The 14,129-nt window shown below is 43.2% G+C and overlaps 1 protein-coding gene across 1 annotated transcript in view; it reads left to right on the top strand.

Moving 5' to 3' along the window:
- ank2b (ankyrin 2b, neuronal) overlaps window positions 1-13,411 on the top strand; it is an 86,388-nt gene extending 72,977 nt beyond the window's left edge. Inside the window, exons 48-54 of the mRNA XM_061095885.1 lie at window positions 8,250-9,206; window positions 10,057-10,149; window positions 10,734-10,817; window positions 10,910-11,074; window positions 11,645-11,833; window positions 11,998-12,089; window positions 13,192-13,411. Coding sequence (XP_060951868.1) covers window positions 8,250-9,206; window positions 10,057-10,149; window positions 10,734-10,817; window positions 10,910-11,074; window positions 11,645-11,833; window positions 11,998-12,089; window positions 13,192-13,411 — 1,800 coding nt within the window. The remainder of the gene's footprint in view (window positions 1-8,249; window positions 9,207-10,056; window positions 10,150-10,733; window positions 10,818-10,909; window positions 11,075-11,644; window positions 11,834-11,997; window positions 12,090-13,191) is intronic.
- Window positions 13,412-14,129: the final 718 nt, after the last annotated feature.

Raw genomic sequence — 14,129 nt, 5'->3', positions numbered from 1 at the left:
TGGACTTTACACCTGCGGTGCATGAATCTGTTACAGCCTCTGTTGGTTACAGATCCTCTTCACCAGAATCAGCACATTCAGACATTGAATGTCAGTTTTCCACTTCAGATGATTTGACAGCTCAGAGAGCAGACTCAACCGAGTCAACTGCGTTCGTACTTGAAGAAAAGCTATCAACTGCCGGTGCAACATTCAGACCAAACCAGCTTATACGTCAACTGTACGACCCTCAGTATGTAGAGGAAGCTCATGTCAGCACAACTGAAGTGCTTGAATATGTTTATACCAGTAAAGAACATGTTCTCCTGGATTCAGATGCAGAGGAGACATTGTTTCCTGATTCAACATCGGGTAACAAGTTCCAGACCTTATTGTCAGATTATATTTTACCACAACTTAACCAACATATAGAATCAGTTGTGTTAGTCGCAGGCCACAGGTCATCAACACCTTTATCGATAATGTCAGAGACAGAAATTGATGTTCAGGACATGACATCAATAGAGACCCGACGGAGATCTTTCACATCCGATTCTGAAAATGAGCTAAGGGCACTTTCACCTGATTCACCCATACCTGACTTCAGACAGCCTATAATAAACCCAACTGTTTTAACTGCTGAATGCAGATCAACTTCCCCTTGGTCAGTTTGCTATTCAGTCATAGAGTGTGAAGATGGATCATTTCCACCAGTATCTGATGAGCATCGACCTCAGTCACCTGATTCAGTGGCATCCAGAGATGAAAGCCATGACCTGTCACCAGAATCAACTTTACCCCAATTCACGGCAAGAGTAGTTGAACGTTTTCCATCATTTGTCGGGTTTAGGTCCACAACCACTAAAGCAACTCAATCAGATGTTGAGCGTGCAGCTTTCTTTTATTCCCCCGTTGATAGAGAAAAAAGACCACATTCTCCAGAGTCATTAGAATCAGAAGTTGAAAAGACACCTCTGTCACCTGATTCTGAATCAGAATATAGACCGTTATCACCTTCATCACTGACGTTGACTTCTAATTTCAGATCATCCTCTCCTGAATCAATTGGCTCTCCAAATCAATTTAGAGCTCTTTCTCCAGACTCCCCCATTCCAGACTTAAGACAGGAGTCCTTAATCACATACACAGACTATAGGTCCTCCTCACCTGAGTCAGTGTTGTCAGATTTTGAAGTGGAACTGGAATTACCTTACTCAGTGTTATATGAGGACAGACCTTCATCTCCTGAGTCGTATGCGTCAGTATGTGAATACAGACGACTTTCATCCGATTCTCCAATACTTGATTTTACACAAGCTCCTGCAGTTCAATATGCTGGTAGTTACAGGTCAGCATCCACTGAAACAGTTGCATCAGATGTAGAATTTGCTCCACTGATGTTGCAGCTGTTTGAAGCCGAAGAGAGACCAGAATCTCCACATTCAGTCTTGTCTTTTTCTGAATACCAGCGTTTGTCACCAGACTCTCCGATACCTCATTTTACCCGCATTCTCACATTAACAGCAAGTTATCGATCTACATCACCTGAGTCACTGTGTTCAAATGAGGATTTGGAGACTGATATGTATAATCCCTGGCTTTTCGAGGATAGAGCAGTATCTCCTGATTCAACAACATCAATAGATGAATTTAAACCTCTTTCTCCAGACTCACCCATACCTCAGTTTACACAGTATTTTCAAGATTCCTTCACAACACACAAGGACTCAAGGTCCTCTTCGCCTGAATCAGTGTTGTCAGATTTGGAAATGCAATTATCACTCCCAATGGTTATAGAAGACCGACCTTCATCTCCTGAGTCTTTAGCGTCTCTCAGTAAATACAGAAGACTTTCCCCTGATTCACCTGTACCTGACTTTGGACAGGTTTCACTAGAGACGTATCCTGGGTTTAAAGGTAGAAGGTCATCATCACCTGAATCAGAGGCTTCAGTTTGTGATTTAGAGCAAGATTTATGTATTCCCTGGCTTTTTGAGGATAGAGCAGTATCTCCTGATTCAACTACATCCATTGATGAATTTAAACCGCTTTCACCAGACTCACCCATACCCCAGTTCACACAGTCTTTGCAAAAGTCCTTCACAACACACATGGACTCAAGGTCCTCTTCGTCTGAGTCACTGTTGTCAGATTTGGAAATGGAGTTATCATTCCCAATGGTTATAGAAGACCGACCTTCATCTCCTGAGTCTTTAGCATCTCTCAGTAAATACAGAAGACTTTCTTCTGTTTCACCTGTACCTGACATTGGACAGGTGTCACTAGAGACTTATCCTGGGTTTAAAGGTAGAAGGTCACCATCACCTGAATCAGTAAATTCAGATTGGGATTTAGAGAGGGATTTATGTATCCCCTGGCTTTTTGAGGATAGGGCAGTATCTCCTGATTCAACAACATCCATTGATGAATTTAAACCGCTTTCACCAGACTCACCCATACCCCAGTTTACACAGTCTTTGCAAGCGTCTTTCACAACACACATGGACTCAAGGTCCTCTTCGCCTGAATCAGTGTTGTTAGATTTGGAAATGGAGTTATCATTCCCCATGGCTATAGAAGACCAACCTTCATCTCCTGAGTCTTTAGCGTCTCTCAGTAAATACAGAAGACTTTCCCCTGATTCACCTGTACCTGACTTTGGACAGGTTTCACTAGAGACTTTTCCTGGGTTTAAAGGTAGAAGGTCATCATCACCTGAATCAGAGGCTTCAGATTGGAATTTAGAGCGAGATTTATGTATTCCTTGGCTTTTCGAGGATAGAGCAGTATCTCCTGATTCTACTACATCCATAGATGAGTTTAAACCTCTCTCTCCAGACTCACCCATTCCTGAATTTACACAGTCTTTGCAAGAGTCCTTCACAACACACATGGACTCAAGGTCCTCTTCGCCTGAATCACTGTTTTCCGATTTGGAAATGGAGTTATCATTCCCAATGGTTATAGAAAACCGACCTTCATCTCCTGAGTCTTTAGCGTCTCTCAGTAAATACAGAAGACTTTCTCCTGATTCACCTGTACCTGACTTTGGACAGGTGCCACTAGAGACTTATCCTGGGTTTAAAGGTAGAAGGTCATCATCACCTGAATCAGAGGCTTCAGAAAAAGAGTATGATTCTGTGAATTCACAGTTGTTTGATTTTGACAACAGAGCAGAATCCTGTCAGTCAGAGATGTTTGAATCTGACATGAGATGTTTGTCTCTTGACTCTCCAGTACCTCAGTTCACAGTAAGTGCACCTACTTTAGCAAGAGTACGATACAGATCCACATCCCCTGAATCGGTAGATTCAGATTGGGATTTAGAATTAGATTCATGTCTCCCCTGGCTTTTCGAGGACAGAGCAGTATCTCCTGATTCAACAACATCAATAGATGAATTTAAACCTCTTTCTCCAGACTCACCCATACCTCAGTTTACACAGTCTTTGCAAGAGTCCTTCACAACACACAAGGACTCAAGGTCCTCTTCGCCTGAATCAGTGTTTTCAGATTTGGAAATGCAATTATCACTCCCAATGGTTATAGAAGACCGACCTTCATCTCCTGAGTCTTTAGCGTCTCTCAGTAAATACAGAAGACTTTCACCTGATTCACCTGTACCTGACTTTGGACAGGTTTCACTAGAGACGTATCCTGGGTTTAAAGGTAGAAGGTCATCATCACCTGAATCAGAGGCTTCAGTTTGGGATTTAGAGCAAGATTTATGTATTCCCTGGCTTTTTGAGGATAGAGCAGTATCTCCTGATTCAACTACATCCATTGATGAATTTAAACCGCTTTCACCAGACTCACCCATACCCCAGTTCACACAGTCTTTGCAAAAGTCCTTCACAACACACATGGACTCAAGGTCCTCTTCGTCTGAGTCACTGTTGTCAGATTTGGAAATGGAGTTATCATTCCCAATGGTTATAGAAGACCGACCTTCATCTCCTGAGTCTTTAGCATCTCTCAGTAAATACAGAAGACTTTCTTCTGTTTCACCTGTACCTGACATTGGACAGGTGTCACTAGAGACTTATCCTGGGTTTAAAGGTAGAAGGTCACCATCACCTGAATCAGTAAATTCAGATTGGGATTTAGAGAGGGATTTATGTATCCCCTGGCTTTTTGAGGATAGGGCAGTATCTCCTGATTCAACAACATCCATTGATGAATTTAAACCGCTTTCACCAGACTCACCCATACCCCAGTTTACACAGTCTTTGCAAGCATCTTTCACAACACACATGGACTCAAGGTCCTCTTCCCCTGAATCAGTGTTGTCAGATTTGGAAATGGAGTTATCATTCCCCATGGCTATAGAAGACCGACCTTCATCTCCTGAGTCCTTAGCGTCTCTCAGTAAATACAGAAGACTTTCTCCTGATTCACCTGTACCTGACTTTGGACAGGTGTCACTAGAGACGTATCCTGGGTTTAAAGGTAGAAGGTCATCATCACCTGAATCAGAGGCTTCAGAAAAAGAGTATGATTCTGTGAATTCACAGTTGTTTGATTTTGACGACAGAGCAGAATCCTGTCAGTCAGCGATCTTTGAATCTGACGTTAGATTTTTGTATCTGGACTCTCCCATACCTCAGTTCACAGTAAGTGCACCTACTTTAGCAAGAGTACGATACAGATCCACATCCCCTGAATCGGTAGATTCAGATTGGGATTTAGAATTAGATTCATGTCTCCCCTGGCTTTTCGAGGATAGAGCAGTATCTCCTGATTCAACAACATCAATAGATGAATTTAAACCTCTTTCTCCAGACTCACCCATACCTCAGTTTACACAGTCTTTGCAAGAGTCCTTCACAACACACATGGACTCAAGGTCCTCTTCGCCTGAATCAGTGTTTTCAGATTTGGAAATGCAATTATCACTCCCAATGGTTATAGAAGACCGACCTTCATCTCCTGAGTCTTTAGTGTCTCTCAGTAAATACAGAAGACTTTCTCCTGATTCACCTGTACCTGACTTTGGACAGGTTTCATCAGAGACTTATCCTGGGTTTAAAGGTAGAAGGTCATCATCACCTGAATCAGTAGATTCAGATTGGGATTTAGAGAGAGATCTATGTATCCCCTGGCTTTTCGAGGATAGAGCAGTATCTCCTGAATCAACTACATCCATAGATGAGTTTAAACCTCTCTCTCCAGACTCGCCTCTACTTCAGTTTGCACAGGCCCTGCATATATCCACTGTTTGTCACATGAACTCAAGGTCCACTTCACCGGACTCAGTGTTGTCAGATTTGGAAATGGAGTTGCCTCTTCCAATATTCTCAGAGAGCAGACCTCTATCTCCTGAATCTCAAGCATCACTCAGGCTTTCTCCTGATTCGCCAGTACCTTACTTCATGCCACTGGTGTTTGAATTATCTGATAGTAATTTTGGACGCAGGTCAACATCCCCAGAGTCAGCATGTTCAGATGTAGAATACATTGTTTTTAGCCTAGGATCACTAGTTTATGACAATAGAGCGTCTTCACCTGGCTCAGGAGCATCTGTAGATGAATACCAGGCTCTGTCACCAGACTCTCCCATACCTGAATACAGACCAGCAATGCTTGAACAAGGTATTGTGAATATCGGGTATAGATCTACCTCCCCTGAATCCATTGAATCAGACATTGAGTATGCTTTGAATGACTTTTTGATGTCCACAAATTATTGTGATGGGACTAGACATGATTCTCCTCAATCTGGAAGCTTAGAAGTGAGGCCTCCGTCACTCCAATCTATTACAGACTACGATCCCATGTCTCCTGACTCACCTCTTCCTTCATTTGCTCAAGATGTTCTTGAGACCAGGTCAGCAGAAACATACTATGAGGGTTTGTCCCCTGAATCAATATTTTCAGAAGCTGAATTTAATCTGTCATGTTCAGCTTCATTTGACGTAGAAGTCACTGACATGAGAACACTATCACCTCAGTCTGAGAGATCAGATGTAGAATGTATAGACCTGTCACCTGACTCACCAATATCAGATTTGACAAAGACTGCTGTAAAAGATGACATGACTGTAAGAGACAAATCACCAACGGAATTTTCAGATTCAGATGATTTGTCACAAACTTTAGACCTGTTTAATGCAGAAGACAGGACTGCAGAATCGGATAAAGAGGAATTACGATTGGCAACTAAATCATCAATAGCTGAATTAAAAGACCCAACTGCCACTGAAGCATCCATTGATAGCAATGTTTTATCAACAACCAAAGTGCCTACCTCACTTGAGAAATCAGACGTTGTGGTAGCTGAGTATAATCTCATTCATGATGCTGAGTTACGGAAGCTGATTTCTGAAGTACGTGATTCTCAGTATGCTGGAGAAACTTTCAGCAGTAAAACAGGGTTTATGCAATTTATTGGCAGCACAATAGAATATGGAAGTAGTGTTTCAGAGGATGACCAGGATAAAATAATAGATGAAAATGATCAAACTGCCAAAGGACCACATTCAGAAGAGACAGAAGCATTTACCACAACAGATGCCACCAGCGCAGATCAGGGCTTTCTTTGCACCTTAAGTGCACAAGTCAAGTCTGACATACCTGTTTCAGAATCACCTCCACTAAGGATTGAACATATGATGTCTTCACGAGCAGCTCCATACAGAGAGTCCAAATACACATTCGAAGTACCTCCCCTCGAGGCAACCACAGATTCTGATGATGAACGGCTGGTTGTATCTGTGTCTGACACAGAGGGTGATGATCGACGTTATTCCCCAGAATCCTTGATAGACTACAGACCCATTTCCACTAAATCCGCCACGTTGTTAGAATCAAGAGCATCTTCACCCGAATCTGTAACGTCAGTTGATGAGAGTCGACCTCTCTCACCAGATTCCCCCTTACCCGAATTTACATTAGCATTACCAGAAAGTGCAGCATTCCTGAGATCAGCATCCTCCTCACCTGAAACTGTAGCATCAGATATAGATGATGTGCCTCTGTATTCGGACACTCAGTTTGCAGAATCCATAACGATGTCTCTTGAATCAGCCGCAGAAACAGCTGAGCAAAGAGCATCATCTCCAGAATCCATGCCCGAGTTCAGCGAGTACAGGTGTCTCTCTCCGGACTCCCCCATCCCTCAGTTTGTTGCGTCATTGGAGGAGTACACAGCTACACATAGATCATCGTCCCCTGAATCTGTGTGTTCAGAGTCATACTCTGAGTTTATGGTCACATCCTCAACAACTGCTGAGACTGAGAGGCCGTCCTCACCTGACTCTGTTTCTTCTATCAATGAGTTCAGACGGCTATTGCCTGACTCTCCAGTACCTGAGTTTATGAGGATATTGTCCTCATACTTTATGGATGCAACCCACTTTAATAGATCATACTCGCCAGTGTCTTTTTCATCCGACTTAGAGTTTGATGATCTACCAACTGAGTGTTGGATTGACGATTGCCCGAGGCCACTGAGTCCACTTGCTGCTGGATCAGAGGAGGAATTAGGTTTCTGCTGTGAGGATACTGAACCAAAACTTTTGAGTTGTGTGACATCCACTTTATTACCCGAGCAGTATTCACCCTTAGCCAACAGAAATCAGATGGCTGTGTCACCATTAGTAATTCAAATTAGTGAGACCATGTCTAAGGAAGAACCTGCTAATCCTGACGGACAAATGTGGACAGAATCAGACACAAGAACGTTGTCACAGGATGAACGGAAACAGCTCGGATCAGAGGCTGAAAGTATGTCAACTTTACAAAATAATGTGTGTGCGGAAGATGTGAGAAGAGAGTTTGCTGTGAAGTCCTCACCAGCTGAAGATGTTCAAAGAAAGAAAGAGGAGGTGCTTGACCTTCGTTCTGGAGAAGTAAAGAGCAAGACGGCCAATCAGAGGGTAAGAGTGAGAGCATGACCATCCAGCAAGTTGAACAAAACTCATTAACATGCAAGTTGGATGAAGCGATAACACCGTGTGAAACACAAGGATATGTCTTAAAGAAGTGATAACAAAAAAGAGGGGTGTTAATGTTGAGAATTTGTCCACAATGTGTGGAAGTGAGCAGAATGTGAAATATAGAATTTTAATACCACTAATCATTCCTCCTCCAATTCTGACTCTTGTCTGTCAGGTGATGAAATTCTTTTAAGGTTGCACGTTTTGGCTTTTTGAAAAATAACCTCTGTGTGAAGTGACATTAACTGGGTGAAATGTTGATGTGATCTCATTGGTGCAAACCAACCTTTACACTGATTAAAGTGGACATATCATGTTGACGTTCACTTACAGGCTCCTCCTCAGACACCGGAAGACACAAAGTTTCTAACGGACGATGAGGTGCAAAGCGCATTAGCAGCACAAGACATCAGGGACATAGGTGTGCTGCTCACTGAGGAGACACCAATGGAATCGATCCAACTACAGCTCCCTGCTCAGAGCTCAAACACAACCCACAGGACTGTCACTCCAGTTCTACCTTCATCCGAGAAGACGTTCTGTGTGAAGTCAGACAGATTGAACGAGTACCCAGACTGGGAGTTGTCCACAGAGGAGGCACAGTCCAGTCAGCTTTTCTCACCCATGTCAAGCAAGTTTCTGGTGACACCAGATTATGAAGCAGTATTCTCAGGACATCAAACCTTGAGAGTTTCTGAATGTACCCGAGACTCCTTGAACGATTTGAGTCCAGCGTCTCCAGTGTTCAGCGACTCGGCTCAGGTTGGGACTGAAGTCGCCACCAAGAGAGGTTCAGAAACTGATCAAGACGTGGAGTTTTCCCCAGGCTTTAACAGAGTCCTCTCAGAATTTGAGAAAATGGTGTCAGAACTGGAATCAGAAGAACCTAAGGTGCCACAAACAGACCTCACACCTCGAATGGGCTCTAAGTCTCCGCAGCTCTCTGACTCTGATGTGGAATTCTTTGACTGCAGACAAGCCCTCTCTGACGACTCTGAATCAGAAGATATGAAACTGGACCACAAGATAGGCTATCATATCTCAGAGCCACCTTCCCCAATGCCTGGGACTAGCCCTGATATTGCTTTCCTCAAGGGGAGCCCTCAGTACACTTCTCGTCCTTTGCTCCGAGTGGAAGATTATAAGCGCTTCTCCTCAGGCAGCGAAAGCCTTGGGGAATTTGCCTACGACTCTGAGGGTTCTCGAACAGAGGGCGACCTACCCGCATGTGAGGAACTTCCTTCAAGAGATCAGGCAGGGTATTACGATGATGACGACTTCCTGGGAAGGGTAAGAGGTTGAGCATGAGCGTGACGCTGCACTGGCTGGGGTCCTGCCTGGTTTGGCTTGGTTGCTGTGGTGCTGCATTCAAGACTGAGGAGAATTAACACACAAATCTGCAGTGCTTTTGTGTGCATGGGTACCTCAACCTTAGAGAAGATCAAAATCCTAATTGTGATGAGTTTTGCGTTGCTAGTGACTGAAAGAGCTGTTGCTGCTACTGGTGGACTATTGACGGCATCTATGCGCTGTTTAAAAGAACAGATTCAATAACATGTAATTATTATTTCCCATCTCACCCTGTCTGCATCCTTTGAGTTGTGCTTGTTCTTTCCAATCAGTGTGAGAAATACTCTCACTCAGTCTGGGGGTCCTGTGCAGATCAGGTCTACTTAAAACACTACAAACTAATAATTCAAGAAAAAACCTGAATGATTATCCTCTTTACAGACGTTTTTTTTTATTACTACACCACAAATGAATACATCAGTGTAATATACAGGACACACATATAACATCTGTTGTGATAAACCTTAATTCTTTGATTTGTATTTGCATTTTAAATCTTCTGTGCAAGATCCCTCATATTTCGTGCACTGGTGGTTCCCATTTTTGCACGTTGATTTCAGTTGTTGCATTACTGGTCCTTCTCTTCATCTCACATTCCATTTTGTGTACAGCCAAACAATTCGATTTGTCTTTCTCTCATTTCATCTCATTCGTATGACAACCTTTTGGGGCAAGCAAACATAAGAGTGAGGTTAAGAGAAAAGGAGGACGAGCCAGACGAGTGTGCTGTGGTGACTCGGGGTGTAGAACCTGTTATATTGACCTGTGCTGGCTGTGTGCTGTCTCCCAGGAGATAGCAGAGGAACTAGGGATGCTGTCCTCTGATAGCTCAGAAGAGGAGGTGCTGACCACCAGGGTGGTCCGACGCAGAGTTATCATTCAGGTAAACAAGCATGATGTGGCTGTGCAGCTCCAGTGCACTGGAGTGATGCAGGGTTAGTGCATAAAAGGAGCTGTAGTATGCATTTGTTTTATGGACTCAGCCTATCAGGGTAATTACATCCTACAGAACATACTTATGTTATTTTATAGTTTCCTTGCATTGCAGACGGGAAATGATTTGTGTGCTGCAGGACCTCTGAAAAACACTGCTTTGTTGTTTGTGTCTTCCTTTCTCTCTTTGGGCTTTTTTCATGCTTCGTTGAGTTATTATAGAAATGTTTAAGATGTAAAGCACCAACGTAAAGAATTATTTGACTTGCACCTTTGGTCTCCCCTGTCTGTGTGGGAGACAGTGATGCAGGCCAACAGTTTCCAGGATGATTTGAATGTGCTGTAATCATATCTTCACATAGGGGCTTTAGAATCGCCTTTAGATTTGATGATTGGTCATTATTTACCAATGTTGGGAGGCGTATGTGGCTTGATACACTTTCTTTGATGTGGACAACATGTGCTTCGACATCACCCTCATGTACCGGACTGTGATACGTCTGAACTCACAGCATGTGGTCTGTGTTCCTACAGGCTGACAACCTGCCAGACATCCCACCACAGACTGTCACAGAGGAGAAGTACACAGACGAGCAAGGGAACATGGTGACTAGGAAGGTGAGCATGTCTGACACACTGCACATTCAAATCTTTATTTTCAGATGGCAGGTTTTTTTTTACAGGGATGTGATTCTCTCTGTCCTCACCAGATCACACGGAAGGTGATTCGTAAGTACGTGTCTGCGGACGGCATGGAGTCACAGGAAGTGACCATCGAGGGCTCTCACCAGGAGACGGTGCAGATCGAGGAGGGAGACACCGTGTCCAGAGTGGTGAAGAGAACTGTGCTTCACAGTGAGGGGGATCAGAAAGAGGTCAGTGTCATCTACAGAGCAATCAGAAGCACTTTACTTATGACTAAATTACTGTATTAGCATTTGTTTTATTGTTTTTGTGCTGTTTCTAGATTTGATTTTTCAGAATTCTGACCTGAGCTTAGTTTTCCAGATATCCCAGCTACATCTATATATACACATCCATCCATCTATCCTCCGGTATCCATAGAAACATATAATTTGATATAAAATGAGAGTATTAAGAGATTTTATATCAAGCAGTCTTGTTGTAATGATAGTCCATGGTCAGCAGCCACCACGATCATGATCCACCATCAAGATCAGACGCAGTAATAATAGGATTGCATGTATTTAACTGGACTAAGAAATTGGTGTTTGGTCACGATCCAGTGTGTTTGCCTGAATAAGTTTGAAGGTTCAGATTCCTCCCAAGGAGAATTACAAATGTCAGTATGTACAGAAGCTGCTCAAACCTGGTCCACCTGCTGGTGTTCCGACAATTCGTAGCGAGGCAGAGAACCGACAGCCGAGTACAAAACTCGCAGGAAATAACCGCTTGTGCCTTGACATTTTCTCATCTGCCTCCAGCTGACATTCTCCGAGCCCCGGGCCCCGGGCGCTGCCACCGCATCCGAGTTTGAGATGGAGCCAGTGCAGGGTCGAAAGGTCAGCAAGGTTGTCAAGACAACGGTGGTGAAAGGCAAGAGGATGGAGAAGCAGACGGGGGACGCCTCGCTGGCTGCGGACCTCCCCTCAGCCAGAGAGGACTTTGAGAAGGTCAGTGTGTCCGATAGGAGAGAGAATCCACTGAGCTGATATCACACATTGAGCAGGTAGTTTGAGGATTTGAAATGTTGAGCAGGTCCTTGTTGGGTTCCCAGCGTTTGTCTTTCCTCCGTCCTCCTTCTGATCCCTCTCTCCTCCTTCATTCTCCCCCCCAGGCTTTGCGTTATGCTGGAGGCTTTGGGAAACAGCTCCTGCCTCATGTAGTAGAGAGGGAGTTTGTGCAGGACGACGGTTCTGTGGTTAGAAGGTCGGACTGCAGCATGGGAATGTGTAGAAATGACACTGAAGTTGATTAAGAGGGAATTTATCCCAGTTTAAAAGGGAAGCATGGTGGGATTTCCTTCTACTAACGTTTAACATTTGACTTTGCAGGGTGTTTTGTTGGTGTTACACTGGTTGAATTTTCAGAAAGTGGCTTTCAAAGTCTCAGATAACTAACAGCCTCACTCACTCACACATGAATAAGTTGTATCAGATACTGTAGCTCCACTTCCTGGTCATGTTCTGCATGATGTGTGTTCAGAGGCTGTTCACTCTGCTCATTGGATTTATAGTCTCATGTTAATATCAGTTTAGTTTGTGGTCTGATTATGAAACAAACTGTGAAATCAACGGAAAGACTGAAACCTGTTTATCTTGATAAATTAAAACTTGCATTTAAAAATGAAATTCAGGAAAACCTACACTTAAACTATAGGGTTAAGATCTTATTATATTAGTTGTTTGAAGTTGACTTAAGTATAAATATAATCATTTTGAACGCATTACAATAGAATAAAATATTTCAAATAAATTAACAACTATCCAAAAGGAACAAAGGAACAAAATGAACAGAAATTGATTTTGTTTCTAAATTAAAATAACGAAGTTATTAAGCAATTAAAATAGTATTGTTTCATGAATGTTTTAAATATTTTGAATTCAAAAACTTGATTAGTTGTTTATAACATATATTTTCATCTATTTAATATCTATTTCTGACCACCAAAAAATTATAATATGTGTTTTCCTGTTTTCATCTTGATTTGGAGAATCTAATGAAGCACAAAACCAAAAATTATTTTCGTTTTATGTCACTCTGACAGCAAATATGCATTTTCAAACGGTAAATTATTTTTGTCATTTGCTTCTACCCCACATCATGTGCGCACAAATAGAATTTACAGAATTTTAATTTGATAGAAATATCTCATGTTAATATAGTCGGGCTTGGATCTCCACAGTCAGATTAAAATGCAGATATTTGCGTCCCCGGTAATTCTTAAATGAGCCCAGAGTTCAGTCTGCTGCTCTGAACAGTCTCTGTGAGCTTGGATGAGCCGTCAGCTTTTCCTTTTTCCTTTTTGCAGAAGCCACATGCGTAAGTCGAGAACCCAGAAGAGGACTGTGGTGAGGGACGCCCGGGAGAAGCACGTGCACCTGGAGCGGTTGGATGACACCCCCGACGCCCAGAAGCCCGACTCCTTGCAGCAGCACCTGCACCGACTGCTCCAGCACTACTGTGAGGACAACAGGGAGGAGGAGAAGGAGGAGGAGGAGGAGGAGGAGGAGAAGGAGAGCTTAGACTGAGCAGCTGCTTCCACTGATCCTCTCCCTGCGTCTCCCACTGAAGTCTTTGGTGCTGATCAAGATGGAACACATCCCCTTCCTGTTTCTCTTCTTTTTGTCAATGGAACAGTATTTTGTGCTTGAACGTCCCCCCTCCCCCCATTGTTGTTTCGCTCTTTTTGTAACCAAAGATAGCTCCCGTTTTTTTGTTGGAATCTTTTTTTTCTGTTTCACGTCTTTTTACCTCTCGGCTGCTGCGGTGTGGCCAAAGTACGACGCACCAAAGGTTTCGCCTCACGCGCCTCTTCTCGAAGAACTCTTGTAAAACATTTGTATATAGAGGTGACGAAAAGATCGTGCTTGGACCGGGAAGGAAAACAAATCTAAGCATTTAATACGTTAGCCCGCCCGAACCTGCTGTACAATACATGCACCGATTCAGCTGGAGAATGGCCCCTGTACAGATGAGATTAATGTTAATGAACTGGGACGAGTGAAAGTGTATCATCATGGACTCTTTATACAGCAAAACATCAACCTGCTGACGTGTTTACAATGGCTGTGTGAACACACCTTTTGTCTTCCCATGATGCATCTGCCCCCCCTTTTGTTTTTTTTCACGTGTCCGTCCTAACGTGTGTCGTGCATTTCACATTCTATCTTTTACAGAGCTGCCACCTCTGTGTGTGTATATATACGGTGTGTCTATCGAGAGAGAGTCAGAGAGAGAGAGAGAGAG

This window comes from Limanda limanda, chromosome 22 (assembly GCF_963576545.1).
Source record: "Limanda limanda chromosome 22, fLimLim1.1, whole genome shotgun sequence".
Taxonomy (NCBI): Eukaryota; Metazoa; Chordata; class Actinopteri; order Pleuronectiformes; family Pleuronectidae; genus Limanda; species Limanda limanda.
Note: the sequence above shows the minus strand (reverse complement) of the source record. Positions and strands in the feature narration are given on the sequence as shown.